Genomic DNA, 17,192 nt, shown 5'->3' on the forward strand with positions numbered 1-17,192 from the left:
AAGAAACCACTACTAAAGGACACCAATAAGAAGAAGAAACTTGCTTGGACCAAGAAACACAAGCAATGGACATTAGACTGGTGGAAATCTGTCCTTTGGTCTGGTGAGTCCACATTGGAGATTTTTGGTTCCAACCGCTGTGTCTTTGTGAGACGCAGAGTAGGTGAACGGATGATCTCTGCATGTGTGGTTCCCACGGTGAAGCATGGAGGAGGAGGTGTGGCGGTGCTTTGCTGGTGACACTGTCGGGGATTTATTTAGAATTCAAGGCACACTTAACCAGCATGGCTACCACAGCATTCTGCAGCGATATGCCATCCCATCTGGTTTGCGCTTAGTGGGATTATCATTTGTTTTTCAACATACCTCCAGGCTGGCTCCCGAGTGGTGCAGCGGTCTAAGGCACTGCATGAGGTGCACTGCAGTCACTGGTTCAAATCCAGCCTGCATCACATCCGGCTGTGATTGGGAGTCCCATAGGTCAGCGCACAATTGGCCCAGCATCGTCTGGGTTTGGCCGGGGTAGGCTGTCATTGTAAGTAAGAATTTGTTCTTAACTGACTTGCCTAGTTAAATTGTTTTTTTAAATAATATTTTAAAAGGGCTATTCGACCAAGAAGGAGAATGATGGAGTGCTCCATCAGATGACCTGGCCTCCACTCCACAATCACCCAACCTCAACACAATTGAGATGGTTTGGGATGAGTTGGACCGCAGAGTAAAGGAAAAGCAGCCAACAGGTGCTCAGCATATATGGGAACTCCTTGAAGACTGTTGGAAAAGCATTCCAGGTGAAGCTGGTTGAGAGAATGCCAAGACTGTGCCAAGTTGTCATCAAGGCAAAGGGTGGCTACTTTGAAGAATTTAACACGTTTTTGTTACTACATGATTTCATATGTGTTATTTCATAGTTTTAATGTCAGTTTTACCTAATTTCTATCAACATGTTAAATGTGCAACCAGAGGGAAAAGAACTCTGGACCACCTATACTCCACACAGAGATGCATACAAACCCCCCTTGCACTCCATTTGGCAAATTTGACCATAATTCTATCCTCCTGATTCTTGCTTACAAGCAAAACTTAAAGCAGGAACCACCAGTGACTAGATCAATAAAAAAGTGGTCAGATGAAGCAGATGCTAAGCTACCGGACTGTTTTGCTAGCACAGACTGGAATATGTTCCGGGATTCCTTCAATGGCATTGAGGAGTACACCACATCTGTCATTGGCTTCATCAATAAGTGCATCGATGACATTGTCCCCACAGTGACCGTACGTACATACCCCAACCAGAAACCATGGATTACAGTCAGCATCCACACTGAGCTAAAGGCTAGAGCGGCCGCTTTCAAGGAGCGGGACACTAACCTGGAAGCTAATAAGTAATCCCGCTATGCCCTCCGACGAACCATCAAACATCAATACAGGACGAAGATCGAGTCGTACTACACCGGCTCTGACGCTTGTCAGATGTGGTAGGGCCTGCAAACCATTACAGATTACAAAGGGAAGCACAGCCGAGAGCTGCCCGGTGACACGAGCCTACCGGACGAGCTAAACTACTTCTATGCTCGCTTTGAGGCAAATAACGCTGAAACATACATGAGAGCACCAGCTGTACTGGAAGACTGTGTGATCATGCTCTCCGCAGCCAATGTGAGTAAGACCTTTAGACAGGTCAACATTCACAAGGCCGCAGTGCAGGGCGCAGGTCGTAATCCAGGCACTTGTCTTCTCCCGTCTGGATTTCTGCAACTCGCTGTTGGCGGGGCTCCCTGCCTGTGCCATCAAACCCCTACAACTCATCCAGAACGCCGCAGCCCATCTGGTGTTCAACCTTCCCAAGTTCTCTCACGTCACCCCGCTCCTCCGCACACTCCACTGGCTTCCAGTTGAAGCTCGCATCTGCTACAAGACCATGGTGCTTGCCTATGGAGCTGTGAGGGGAACGGCACCTCCGTACCTTCAGGCTTTGATCAGTCCCTACACCCAAACAAGGGCACTGCGTTCATCCACCTTTGGCCTGCTCGCCTCCCTACCTCTGCGGAAGCACAGTTCCCGCTCAGCCCAGTCAAAACTGTTAGCTGCTCTGGCACCCCAATGGTGGAACAAGCTCCCTCACGACGCCAGGAGAGCGGAGTCAATCACCACCTTCCGGAGACACCTGAAACCCCACCTCTTTAAGGAATACCTGGGATAGGATTAAGTAATCCTTCTAACCCCCCCCCAAAAAAATATATAGATGTACTATTGTAAAGTGGTTGTTCCACTGGATATCATAAGGTGAATGCACCAATTTGTAAGTCGCTCTGGATAAGAGCGTCTGCTAAATGACGTACATGTATGTAAATGTAATGTAAATGGATTACCAGGACATGTACTGCGAGCATGCGCTGACCAACTAGAAAGTCTCTTCACTGACATTTTCAACCTCTCCCTGTCCGAGTCTGTAATACCAACATGTTTTAAGCAGACCACCACAGTGCCTGTGCCCAAGAACACTAAGGTAACCTGCCTAAATGACTACCGACCCGTAGCACTCACGTCTGTAGCCATGAAGTGCTTTGAAAGGATGGTCATGGCTCACATCAACACCTTCATCCCAGAAACCCTAGACCCACTCCAATTTGCATATCGCCCCAACAGATACACAGATGATGCAGTCTCTATTGTACTCCACAGTGCCCTTTCCCACCTGGGCAAAAGGAACACCTATGTGAGAAAGCTATTCATTGACTACAGCTCAGTGTTCAACACCATAGTGCCCTCAATGCTCATCAATAAGCTAAGGACCCTGGGAGTAAACACCTCCCTTTGCAACTGGATCCTGGACTTCCTGATGGGCTGCCCCCAGGTGGTAAGGGTAGGTAACAACACATCCGCCACGCTGATCCTCAAACGGGCCCCTCAGGGGTGTGTGCTCTGCCCTGTCCTGTACTCCCTGTTCACTCATGACTGCAAGGCCAGGCACGACTCCAACACTATCATTAAATTTGCCGATGACACAACAGTGGTAGGCCCGATCACCGACAACAACGAGACAGCCAATAGGGAGGAGGTCAGAGACCTGGCCGTGTGGTGCCAGGACAACAACCTCTCCCTCAACGTGGTCAAGCCAAAGTAGATGATTGTGGACTACAGGAAAAAGAGGACCGAGCACGCCCCCATTCTCATTGACGGGGCTGCAGTGGAGCAGGTTGAGAGCTTCAAGTTCCTTGGTGTCCACATCACCAACAAACTAAAATGGTCCAAGCACACCATGACAGTCGTGAAGCGGGCACGACAAACCCTATTCCCCCTCAGGGGACTGAAAAGATTTGGCATGGGTCCTCAGATCCTCAAAAGGTTCTACAGCTGCACCATCGAGAGCATCCTGACTGGTTGCATCACTGCCTGGTATGGCAACTGCTCGGCCTCCGACCGCAAAGCACAACAGAGGGTAGCGCGAACGGCCCAGTACATCACTGGGGCCAAGCTTCCTGCCATCCAGGACTTCTGTACCAGGCGGTGTCAGAGGAAGGCCCTGAAAATTGTCAAAGACCAGCCACCCTAGTCATTGACTGTTCTCTCTGCTACCACACGGCAAGCGGTACCGGAGTGCCAAGTCTAGGTCCAAGAGGCTTCTAAACAGCTTCTACCCCCAAGCCATAAGACTCCTGAACATCTAGTCAAATGACTACCCAGACTATTCACATTGCCCCCCTCTCCACTGCCACTCTCTTGTCATCTATGCATACTCACTTCAAATAACTCTACCTACGTGTACAGTTGAATTCAGAAGTTTATGTACACTTAGGTTGGAGTCATTAAAACTAGTTTTTCAACCTCCACAAATTTCTTGTTAACAAACTATAGTTTTGGCAAGTTGGTTAGGACATCTACTTTGTGCATGACACAAGTAATTTTTCCAACAATTGTTTACGGACAGATTATTTCACTTAATTCATTGTATCACAATTCCAGTGGGTCAGAAGTTTACATACACTAAATTGACTGTGCCTTTAAACAGCTTGGAAAATTCCAGAAAATTATGTCATGGCTTTAGAAGCGTCTTATAGGATAATTGACATCATTTGAGTCAATTGGAGGTGTACCTGTGGATGTATTTCAAGGCCTACCTTCAAACTCAGTGCCTCTTTGCTTGACATCATGGGAAAATCAAAATAAATCAGCCAAGACCTCAAAAAAAATTGTAGACCTCCACAAGTCTGGTTCATTCTTGGGAGTAATTTCCAAACGCCTGAAAGTACCACATTCATCTGTACAAACAATAGTATGCAAGTATAAACACCATGGGACCGTGCAGCCGTCAGGAAGAAGCCCCGTTCTGTCTCCTAGAGATTAATGTACTTTGGTGCGAAAAGTGCAAATCAATCCCAGAACAACAGCAAAGGACCTTGTGAAGATGCTGGAGGAAACAGGTACAAAGTATCTATATCCACAGTAGAACGAGTCCTATATTGACATAACCTGAAAGGCCGCTCAGCAAGGAAGAAGCCACTGCTCCAAAACTTCCATAAAAAAGCCAGACTACGGTTTGCAACTGCACTTTTTGGATAAATGTCCTCTGGTCTGATGAAACAAAAATAGAACTGTTTGGCCATAATGACCATCGTTATGTTTGGAGGAGAAAGGGGGAGGCTTGCAAGCCGAAGGACACCACCCCAACCGTGAAGCACGGGGGTGGCAGCATCATGTTGTGAGGGTGCTTTGCTGCAAAATAGATGGCATCATGAGTAGGCTAAATTGTGTGGATATATTGAAGCAACATCAAGACATCAGTCAGGAAGTTAAAGCTTGGTCGCAAATGGGTCTTCCAAATGGACAATGACCCAAGCATACTTCCAAAGTCATGGCAAAATGGCTTAAGGGCAACAAAGTCAAGGTATTGGAGTGGCCATCACAAAGCCCTGACCTCAATCCTATAGAAAATTAGTGGGCAGAACTGAAAAAGCGTGTGCGTGCAAGGAGGCCTACAAACCTGACTCAGTTACACCAGCTCTGTCAGGAGGAATGGGCCAAAATTCACCCAACTTATTGTGGGAAGCTTGTGGAAGGCTACCCGAAATGTTTGACCCAAGTTAAACAGTTTAAAGCAATGCTACCAAATATTAATTGAGTGTATGTAAACTTCTGACCCACTAGGAATGTGATGAATCAATAAATCATTCTCTACTATTATTCTGACATTTCACATTCTTAAAATAAAGTGGTGATCCTAACTGACCTAAGACGGAATTTTTACTAGGATTAAATGTCAGGAATTGTGAAAAACTGAGTTTAAATGTATTTGGCTAAGGTGTAAGTAAACTTCCGACTTCAACTGTACATACTTCCTCAACTAACCGGTGCCCCTGCACATTGACTCTGTACCGGCACCCCCCTGTATATATACTTTTTTACTGCTCCTCTTTAATTACTTGTTACTTTTATCTCTTATTCTTCTCCGTAATTTTTTTAACTGCACTGTCGGTTAGGGGCTCGGAAGTAAGCATTTCACTGTTGTATTCGGCGCATGTGACTAATAAAATGTGATTTGATTCATTATTATTCTACAATGTAGAAAATAGTCAATATAAAGAAAAACCCTTGAATGAGTAGGTGTCCAAACTTTTCTGTGAACAATACAGCACTTTTTGACTACTTTTGATATAAAATGCTTTATAAATCAAATGTGATTAGCTTTATAAATGAATCATTTGATAATAGATATCACTGGCTGTTACTGTGTTCCAGCGCCATGATGACTGTGCCTCCCAGGAGCCCTCCGACTGTAACTGTGGAACTCTCAGAGACCATATCCTCCCCCCTTGGGCCATCTACCCTGTTATGAAGGTACAGGATAACCTACTGCCCTATGACAGGTGTCTAACACTGTAAAGCTCACATAAGGATATATTTTAAGGAACCTCAACTTAGTGAAATTACTTTTTTTATTCTCTTAAAAACAACATTCACTCACATGCAATGGTAATAGTAGGATAGCTAAAATGTCTAGTTTGAGAAACAATACATCTGTATTTGACTATTATATGGTTATTGCTTCTTTTATATTTTCTCTGGATTTGCTAAGTTGACTGTTCATCTCTCTCTTGACCCCATCAGGAGAAGCCAAACAGCATGAAGAACGGCTCCTCGAGCTCAGCCGACGACAGTGACCACAACACCACTCCTGATGGAAAGGTGCTTCAGGTACGTACTAGTACCCCGTCTAGGCCTTTCCCTGTTACAGGACTGCTGGATAGTAATTGGTGTGGGTAAATAAGCAACAGTGTCTAACTATTTTACCTTGTTTAGAGTCTAGAGAACTGTCACTAGGAAGTGCCCTCACAGCCATATTCCATTCAGGCTATATGTCATCTGAATATACTGACAATATAGACATTATTGTATCCCATTTGTGAAACTGCTGTAATCTTTGAACTATATATCTCTGAACAGATTGATCCGGTCCCAGACACTCATCCTCTTTTAGTGTTTGTGAACCCTAAAAGTGGAGGCAAGCAGGGAGAAAGGTGATGCTACAAGTGAACACTCCTACACAAATGGGCATTTATGGTTGAATATAAAACAATGTCAATGTTTCTATTTTACAATTTCAAGTCCTATTTTATTCATTTCAGAGTTCTGCGTAAATTTCAGTATTTGCTGAATCCACGGCAGGTGTATAACCTATCCAATGGTGGACCTGGACCAGGGTAAGGTTTCCCATATGGATAACTGCATATGATGTAGCTAAGTATAGACCACTATTAGTATAAAATGAAAAACTACACTGTTTTACCTGCATCACTAATTGGACAACTGGGGTGTATTTAGCAGCTTTAAATCTTGAAATTACATTTAAGACATTTTACATTTTGAGGAGTCTGAGATTTGTTATTGTGTGTGTGTGTATCTGGGCCTTTAATATAAATTCATTACCAGTTCTCGTATTTACTGCTTGAATATGCAATGGTATTGGGATAGTTGGAACATCAAAGGCAATTAAATGGTTGCAAAGGGAGGGTATATTACTGGAAACGTTCAAAGTTTACCAGTAAACTAACAGAAAACGTTCACGTTTTTTTATGGGAATTTTATCAGATGACATCTAGTGTTTGTTTTTTTGGTACTTTAGATTATCACAGGTATCTGTAATTACCTCTGGCCGTCTGTGGCCTTATCACATGTAATATATATAAAATAATCAAATAACATGATTTTTAAATAATAGTGACAAAGCTGTAAAACATTTTACTTTGTCAATGTTTGTTTTTCCGCCAAACTGGTGGCAGTTGTGAAAAAAGTTAAGAATTTTAAAGTATCTCACGTTAAAGTTCCACAAATAAATTACCCAATAAATTTGATGGATTCTGGTCACATTACGCTCAGTCGCAGGCTGTCAAAAATGCAAGGCAATGCAGCTCTGTGTGTTCAAAAGAAAGCAGACAGACGGAAAAATAATTTCAGCAAAAGGGAAGTGATGAACAGGGAGGTCATGCGCCACAAAAATATGTTGCACATGGTAAATACAGGGAGTGGTGAAAGTAAGGCAGCAAATCTTTGACATTACACAGAAAATCAATGCAGTGGGGGGCGCAAGACGAACAGTAAGCGACCATGGCCGCGGGAAGATGTTTTTGGGTTGGGGGTGCTATCGACGTGTAATAAAGGCGTAGTTCCCTTTAAAATATATATATTAGATATTTATTTTATTTCAATTTATCATGGGGTGCTGCAGCACCCTCAGCACCCCTATTTCCCACGGCTATGTAAGCAGATGGCCAGACAGACTCGGAGCTAGAAAGAATAAAGGAGGATTGGCGGACAATGCTGTACTGCACTATACTGCTGTAGGACATGCAGTTGTAGACCTTTCAAAAGATCAGATACCTCCTCCACAGATTGAGGCTGAGCAGCAACAGCCAATCATTGTTTAGACAGAAGAGGAATGCTTGCCTGGCTACCCATCCACACCACTACAGCCAACTGACTTTTCTTCTCCATGATGAGTCTGGATTTGCCTCCCTCCCCGACGATTTCTAGAATGCAAACACATTCTGACCGTTCTGATTGGTCCGAAAAAACAATGGGTTAGACCAGAGCAGGCCTACATGATTGCATTATCAACTTTGATACTCGGGTTAAATTTTACGATCCAATCGCTGATGAATATGTTTTGTACAATGCCCCTCATTTTGAAGTCAAAGGACTTCTAGGATGGCAGTTTTAGACTGAACGTTTTTAACGATAGAGCAGCAGAATTCAATTCAGGGTGAGTTGTCAGGCAAGAGGAATGCCCCTTTGTGACAGAAACATCAATCCCTGTTGTGAAATCTGAGGGCGAGTTGTGTTAAAAACATGACTTTATTTTTATTACATTAGATATGGGATATTGCATTAATTGTATCACTTCATCTCCTCCATCTCTTGGAGGGTCTGCAGTTACTCCTGATGCGGTGACTCCAGTCCCACTGACACTACCTGACGCTGCATCAGTTTCACCACCGTTGGGCCCCGGCATTAGTGCAACATTCGCCCTCATTTTGGAGAATGATCCCTATCAGAAACCCACCTCACACAAAGAAAACAAAGTATCATCATCATCCACTCCCACCTTATGGGAAGCTGACAACACTACAGTCAATGTGCCAAGGGCTGCCCAACAGCTCCAGCTTGCTCAGTGCAGTCAGTGACATGGCCTTGACTGTTAATGTAATGATGCAGCGGCAGGTTGAACACAGTCAGAATATGATGTGTCCAGGAGAGAATAGCCACAACTGTGGAGATGAGAAATGCTGGTCTCCCTCCTACTTCCCAACAGAAGTGAAATTGTGTCAGTCTCCTAAAAATCAAGGCATGGCTTTGACTGACATGGCCTTGACTGTTACTCATATTAAGCATCTCCAACCAATATTAAATCGGCTTCCTATTTTGCCAAAAAAAAAAGCCTCCTTCATTCATGATGCCAAACATACCCTCGTAAAACTGACTATCCAACCGATCCTTGACTTCGGCGATGTCATTTACAAAATAGCCTCCAACACTCTACTTAGCAAACTGGATGGAGTCTATCACAAGGTCGCAGTTGTAAAATTTATACCGATATTGGCCTAAAAATATAATATACCGCCTTTTTTTTTTTTTTTTTTTTTACACACACTGTTGACTGACCACTTTGTACACTCATATTTCAAGTAAACTTGAACGGCCTATTTCTCTCTGAGATGTCATAACCATCAGTGAATATCACTGTTAGATCTTGTACTGCACCCCCAACATAATACAAAATCTGTGTTTCAGGCTGTGCTTCTTCAGAAATCTGAAGGATTACAGGATCTTGGTTTGCGGAGGGGACGGCACTGTGGGCTGGATACTTGATGCCATAGGTGGGGTCCAGTACACAATATTGGTGACCATGTACTATACACTCAGTGGACAGTTTATTAGGTACACCACCCCGTTCAGGAAAATGGTTCGCTCCTACAGTGAGTCACGTGGCCGTGGTTTGCAAAATGAAGCAGGCAGACAGGCCTCGAGGCATACAGTTACTGTTCGATTGAACATTAGCATGGGCAAAACGAGTGACCTAAGTGACTTTGAACGTGGTATGATTGTTGATGCCAGGCGTGCCGGTTCTAGTATCTCAGAAACGGCCACCCTCCTGGGCTTTTCACGCACAACAGTGTCTAGGGTTTGCCGAAAATGGAGCAACGAACCAAAAACATCCAGTCAGCGGCAGTCCTGTGGAAGAAAACAGCTCATTGATGAGAGGTCAAAGGAGAATGGTAAGAGTCGTGCAAGCTAACATGTGGGTCACAACAGCATCTCGGAATGCACAACTATTGCAGCAGACGACCACACCAGGTTCCAATCCTAACCGCTAAAAACAAGAAGTGGCTCCGGTGGGCACGCGATCACCAACACTGGACATTTGAGGAGTGGAAAAACATTACCTGGTCCAACGAATCCGATTCCTGTTTCGTCATGCTGATGGCAGTCAGGATTTGGTGTAAGCAGCACAAGTCCATGGTCCCATTCTGCCTGGTGTCAACGGTACAGACTGTTGGCAGTAGTTTAACCGTGTGGGGAAAATGTTCATGCCGAAGAATTCAGGCTGTTTGAGGCAAAGGGGGATCCGACCCAGGACTAGATGGGTGTACCATAAACTGGCCACTGAGTGTACATGCCAATAGGCAAGTCAACTTTAGTGTATGAGTAAAAACTATGAATTTTCTTACCAAACAGAAATGGATTCCATGTAGTAACCCAGACATGAGTAATGCTGACGATCTCTCCTTCTCCCCTTCTGGTGCAATCAGAAAAGGCCAATCTTCAAGTGCGGCCACCTGTGGCTGTGTTACCCCTGGGCACAGGAAATGACCTTGCACGTTGTCTTAGATGGGGAGGAGGTGAGAAGGGTTGTCTTTTTTCATTCTGTTGTGTGTTCACGTATCATATTTCCTGTATCACGGGGTAAGTTTAGCCAAAGGGGTAAGTTGAGCCACCCTTGTTTATAGGAATCCATACACAAAATGTATAATTTAACTAAACATTTAGGAAGAGGTCATCATTGTGAAGGAAGAAACCACATGGAAAAAGTGGTAAGCAAGTTGGGTATAAAAAAAATGTTTTACATTTACTGTAAGAGGTTTCATGATGCTCGTATCTAAACCAAAGTAGATTATTTTAAGATTGTTCTACACATCAGTGTGGGTCTACGTAAGCTTCAATATGAGGTCCTAAACCTAGCATGAAAGTGCATCCTTGCAAGGTTGAAGTCGGAAGTTTACATACAATTAGGTTGGAGTCATTAAAACTAGTTTTTCAACCACTCCACAAATTTCTTGTTAACTATAGTTTTGGCAAGTCGGTTAGGACATCTACTTTGTGCATGACACAAGTAATATTTTCCAACAATTGTTTACAGACGGATTATTTCACTTATAATTCACTGCATCACAATTCCAGTGGGTCAGAAGTTTACATACACTAAGTTGACTGCCTTTAAACAGCTTGGAAAATTCCAGAAAATGTCATGGCTTTAGAAGCATCTGATAGGATAATTGACATCATTTGAGTCAATTGGAGGTGTACCCATGGATGCATTTCAAGGCCTACCTTCAAACTCAGTGCTTCTTTGCTTGACATCATGGGGAAATTCTAAATAAATCAGCCAAGACCTCAGAAAACAATGTGTAGAGCTCCACAAGTCTGGTTCATCGTTGAGCAATTTCCAAACGCCTGAAGGTACCACGTTCATCTGTACAAACAATAGTACGCAAGTATAAACAAAGCACAGCGTGGTGAGTGTTCATATTAATGATTTAATAATAAGAAACACTTCAAACAAGAACGACAGCCACCAGTTCTGTCAGGTCACAAAATGTACAAAACAGAAAATACCTACCCACAAATCAAAGGAAAACAGGCTGCCTAAGTATGACTCCCAATCAGCGACAACGATGTACAGCTGTCCCTGATTGAGAGCCATACCAGGCCAAAACAAAGAAATACAAAGCATAGAAAAAAGGACATAGAATGCCCACCCAAATCACACCCTGACCAAACCTAAATAGAGACATAAAAAAAGGCTCTCTCAGGTCAGAGCGTGACACACTGGGAATGTGATGAATCAATAAATCATTCTCTCTACTATTATTCTGACATTTCACATTCTTAAAATAAAGTGGTGATCCTAACTGACCTAAGATTACATTTTTACTAGGATTAAATGTCAGGAATTGTGAAAAACTGAGTTTAAATGTATTTGGCTAAGGTGTATGTTAACTTCTGACTTTAACTGTAGCTGTGTGGGCTAATATAGTCAATGTTTGTTAAAGGTGAGCAAATTGAAGTGTTTTCTTCCCAAGCGTAATGCAACGCATTATCGCTGGAAATGAGGTAACAGTAGGGCTTGGCCTGTTTTAAAAAAGTACAAAGTGTTTGTTAGGCATGTTTTTTAGGTCTGTTAAAAGATGCTTAAAATTATTAAAAGACAAAAAAGCAATTGTGTTTGGGAAATAAAGATAGACATGATTTTAAAAAGGTAGTGGTAATATTTCATTCAGTACAGAAATTTGTAGGCGGCTTAACTTACAGTCCCGCGGCTCAACTTATCCCAAACCTGGGGTAAGTTGTGCAAAGAGACCACTTTTTTTTTTACAAGTATATTTTCTAAACTATCATGTTAATATGAATTCTGATTATTTCCAGGGATACAGAACATCCTGAAATATATGTAGATATCTTTGTGAGAAAGAATACTATATTTCCCTTGACGGAGTGATGCTGAATATAGTTGAGCCACTCTCCCCTATAGGTTATGATGGGACGGATCTGTGTCGGATCCTGAAGGAGATTGAGGGCAGCACCCCGGTGCTGATGGACCGCTGGAATGTAGAGGTGATCCTAGAGGACCCCCAGGAGATGGGTGACCCTGTGCCTTATGAGATCATCAACAACTACTTCTCCATCGGAGTGGTGAGTGAATGGAAAGTAGTTAGGACCTAACTTCTATCATGGTCCCAGATCTGTTTGTGCTGTCTTGCCAACTCCTATTGTCATGCCAACATGGCAATGACCATAGGAGTTGGCAGGACAGCAAAAACCGATGTGTCCAGGCTACTTACTTATGGCACACACCAGATTGCTTTGTCAACTTTTTTATAACTTGTTCTGTGTTGACAGGATGCCTCTATTGCCCACCGGTTTCATTCGCTGAGAGAGAAACACCCCCAGAAATTTAATAGCAGGTAAGAAAACTTGAATAATCAGGCTGGAGTCTGGTTATTCAGAGGCGACTAGCCTTTTAGGTGTAATCACTTTGTGCATGGTGTAAACAACCCTACGTTAATGCAAGAATGTTGTTCAATATTCTAGAATGAAGAACAAGTTGTGGTATTTTGAGTTTGCCACCTCTGAGACCATCTCTGCTTCATGCAAGAAACTGAATGAATGTCTTACAATTGAGGTGAGGATAGCAAACACACAGCTTTGCATCAACACATAGAAACATATAGTAACTTTATAAAAAAACATATACCCAACCAGTGTTGCGAGTAAAAGTAACACATTACAGTACTGTTACTTTTATGAGTAACAGAGTAACATAACAAGTTACTGTCTTCAAAATTGTTTTATATTATTATTTTTTCCATTACTTTCAGAATCTCTCAGCGTGTTGTATATTTTTTAAGCCTTGTTTCCTGGAATTCATCTGTAGCTAGGCTAACTCGTTTCCTAGGCTATCGTGAAACTGAAAATCAAAGAAAGATGGCAACTGTGTTGTGTCCCCTGCTTAACCTTTTCCTTGTGGAAATACTCCCTTTTTTTGTGTTAATCAAAGAGAAAGAGAACAACATTTTAGTCAAATGCAAACTATGCACAGGCAGTAAGCATTAATATCTTTGTCTAGAAACACCACAAACCTGAAATAGCATCTGGAGATTGGCTACCAGCTCTGTGCCTTTGTGCACAAAGTTCCAGAAATGCGTGAAAGAGAAAAAATCTATAGGTCTACATATTATGACAATAAACAAAGATCCATAGGCCTAAATAATATTTCCAAGTGTTCTTACGAAATGTCCATATAAAAAATAAAAAATGTCTAATAAATACAATTCAAAACGGCAATAAAAAGTGTCATCACAAAACTAAATTATATCTTGATAGGGTAACGTGGTGTAACTAGCTCCCCCTAAGAACAATGTCCAATTGCTGACACAAAAAAAGCAAAGAGTGGTAAAAATGTGGTATTTTAATTAATGGTCATGCTTAGGGAAATAAGTGGTTACAGTTTGCACTTTTTTTCAAGTTGCCAGTTGCCTCCAACGCACTTACCTTAAATTTGTACTGCTTTATTAAAAACTGATTATAATTTGTATCTCTAAACAAATGGATGATTACAGGCTCCCCTAATGGTGTGTGTGTATATACATATATACCTTTCAAAAGTTTGGGGTCACTTAGAAATGTCCTTGTTTTTGAAAGAAGCTGCTTTTGTCCATTAAAATAACATCAAATTGGTCAGAAATACAGTGTAGACATTGTTAATGTAGTAAATGACTATTGTAGCTGGAAACGGCAAATGAAAAAAAAAATGGAATATCTACATAGGCGTACAGAGGAACATTAGAAGCAACCATCACTTCTGTGTTGCAATGGCATGCTGTGTTAGCTAATCCAAGTTTATAATTTTAAAAGGCTAATTGATCATTAGAAAACCCTTTTGCAATTATGTTAGCACAGCTGAAAACTTAGGTACACCACCCCGTTCAGGAAAATGGTTCGCTCCTACAGTGAGTCACGTGAAAACTGAAGCAATAAAACTGGCCTTCTTTAGACTCGTTGAGTATCTGGAGCATCATCATTTGTGGGATCGATTTCAGGCTCAAAATGACCAGAAACAAATAACTTTCTTCTGAAACTCGTCAGTCTATTCTTGTTCTGAGAAATGAAGGCTATTCCATGTGAGAAATAGCCAAGAAACTGAAGATCTCGTACAACGCCGTGTTCTACTCCCTTCACAGAACAGCGCAAACAGGCTCTAACCAAAATAGAAAGAGGAGTGGGAGGCCCCGGTGTACAACTGAGCAAGAGGACAAGTACTTTAGAGTGTCAAGTTTGAGAAACAGACGCCTCACAAGTCCTCAACTGGCAGCTTCATTAAATAGTACCGCATAACACCAGTCTCAACGTCAACAGTGAAGAGGGGACTCCGGGATGCTCCGAGTTGCAAAGAAAAAGACTTCTCTGTCCAGTGTCTGTGTTCTTTTGCCCATCTTAATCTTTTATTTTTATTGGCCAGTCTGAGATATGGCTTTTTCTTTGCAACTCTGCCTAGAAGGCCAGCATCCCGGAGTCACCTCTTCACTGTTGATGTTGAGAGTTGTGTTTTGCCCCATTTCCCGGCACTTATCATTCTAGCATGTCTTCTTCAGGTAGCGGGACAGTTCATCTTCCCAACGGCACATGTAACTCTTGCCTGTCACATTTGATGGCCCTTGATAATGTCCCGATTTTAATATCCAAATAGATACATCCGTTTTTCCCACATACATGAATCTCTCATCTGAGCCGCTACCACCATTCTTTCTGGTCCATTTCCCCCACCAGCACCCCAGGAGCATGAGAGAAATGTGTATGTTCTCACTCTCCACGCTCACTCCACATGCGCGGTCTCAGCACTCCTGCCGTCTGTACCCAGGTTTGGCTCGGACTCAGATTGGAGTTGTTAAAAGTCACTGTCGCATTGAACGCCTTTGTTGCTCTTTCTTCAGCCGGTTAGGGAGGGTTTTGAGGTTCACATACACTGTTTATGGCCAAATTATTCCTACATGCATTAAGACACCATCTGACGTCACCTTCCATAATAACCTCAAGAGAGGACAGATTAGAACAACAGTTCTGTTTCAGGAAATCCAAACAAGAATTGACTATGACAAAATATTACATTCCCAACTTCTTAATAACATTATCTCTACGACAAATGTCAAAGAGCATAACAACATACTGTTAAAACCATTTTCAAACTTGGTTTATACTCCCTTATTTTACCAGCGACCTCTCAGAAGAGTTACCAGATCAGGGAGTTAGCACCCTAACCCATCTGGGAATCTCAACACTCCAGTAGACCCAATCTGGTGAAATTTGTATCGAAACAAAGACAAATTAAATCAGCAATACACATATCACAATCCATTTGGAGTAACTGTCAACCATCATTAACATATATTTTTTCTTCTATATGCAGACTGAACAAAGTAAATGTGTATATTTACCCAAGGACCAGGGCCCAGGGAACTAGTCATTTTCCCTTCGAACACATGATTCACATCGTGATTCAAAAACAACATGTTAAATAAAAAACTCTTGACAACTCCATAAGGAAATAATGGTATCCCATAAAGTAATGGTAAAATAGAATAGAGACTGGTGTTTCTCATTCATTTTATAATTAAATCCCACCCGTTTCGATCATTTCTAGTGAGATTGATCAGGCCTCACCAGAAAGTCAAGATACAGGGCATTTGACACCATAAAACATTTCCCCTCCCTTTTCTTTCCCTGTCCTTCCAAAAACATTTAAAAACATTTTAAACCTTTCCATCATTCTGCATACCCAATTTAAAACCAAATTGAAAAGACCCCACTAAATAACAGGCCTTACTTATCTGGGAACTCCGTTTATGGCCTACTCCAGATACTTTTATACTTAAAACTGACGAATATCCCTAACTGCTCTCCCCAAGACCACAGTCTCTGGGAACATTCCAACGAGAGATAATGAAACACCCTCTTTTGGAAAAGAAAGTGTACATTTCCTTAGCATTCACTATGCTACATCTTAATCAGCAATCCAAAAGAATTCATTATAAATCAAACATGATAGTGGTAAATCCTCTATCCTTACTCCAATCATTAAACATTTGTTTTAATCCACCCCAACGTTTATGTATATTTTATTTATCATGTACTACCCTTAGACACAGCGACTTTATCTCGCCATTGAGTCCAACGATGATTCAGAGGTCTTTTTTCCTCATGATTCTCCATAACCACCGCACCACAATGTTCATGAACAAAAAAAATGTAAAAGTTAATTTTAGGTTTGGTAACCCCTAAACTAATTCCTCGTGACCCCTCCATCCATTCTAGAAATCTATTTCAGAACAAGACGACATAAAATGTAAATCTATTTCATAATAAAACCACATAAAATGTCTCATAAGATAAAAAGCTCCCAAGATTTTCTGAGTGTTTGGCCAGATCATTTTAATTTGTTACCTCTTTAGAATCCATCCCCCTGGCATTTCACCTAGATTCTTCAACCCAAAATACTTTTTCTTGTGGCAAATTTATCCAATTTCTCATCATAAGGAATCAGCGATATTTGTTCCCTGGCATCTATTAAAAAGTTGTGTAAGACGTGATCTCATATGTCTTCCTTCACATAGAACTGTAATCTCTATGAACCACTATCGATCGTACCGATGTCATACACCGCTATGTGAAAGTTCCTGCCCTGCTACTTTATTGTTGCTCTTTTAAAAAAAGATGCAAACGCTTGCATGGCAGCATTTCCTCCGATTGCAGCAGGCTCCATTCCCACTTTACACTCCTTTTTCCAATGACCAACAGCCCCACATCTAAAACAGAACTCTTTCTCCCACGCTTTGATGTTTTTCCGCTATGTTTCTTTGTCT

At 42.0% G+C, this 17,192-nt stretch overlaps 1 protein-coding gene across 3 annotated transcripts in view; it reads left to right on the plus strand.

Moving 5' to 3' along the window:
* LOC115165666 (diacylglycerol kinase alpha) overlaps positions 1-17,192 on the plus strand; it is a 43,365-nt gene that overhangs the window by 17,610 nt on the left and 8,563 nt on the right. For all 3 annotated transcript variants that reach the window (XM_029718930.1, XM_029718931.1, XM_029718932.1), the window contains 9 exons: positions 5,740-5,838; positions 6,109-6,195; positions 6,445-6,518; positions 6,627-6,701; positions 9,289-9,374; positions 10,308-10,397; positions 12,308-12,468; positions 12,676-12,740; positions 12,868-12,958. In XM_029718930.1, the coding sequence (XP_029574790.1) occupies positions 5,740-5,838; positions 6,109-6,195; positions 6,445-6,518; positions 6,627-6,701; positions 9,289-9,374; positions 10,308-10,397; positions 12,308-12,468; positions 12,676-12,740; positions 12,868-12,958 (828 nt within the window). The remainder of the gene's footprint in view (positions 1-5,739; positions 5,839-6,108; positions 6,196-6,444; positions 6,519-6,626; positions 6,702-9,288; positions 9,375-10,307; positions 10,398-12,307; positions 12,469-12,675; positions 12,741-12,867; positions 12,959-17,192) is intronic.

The sequence above is a fragment of the Salmo trutta genome, chromosome 28 (genome assembly GCF_901001165.1).
Source record: "Salmo trutta chromosome 28, fSalTru1.1, whole genome shotgun sequence".
In the NCBI taxonomy this organism is placed as follows: domain Eukaryota; kingdom Metazoa; phylum Chordata; class Actinopteri; order Salmoniformes; family Salmonidae; genus Salmo; species Salmo trutta.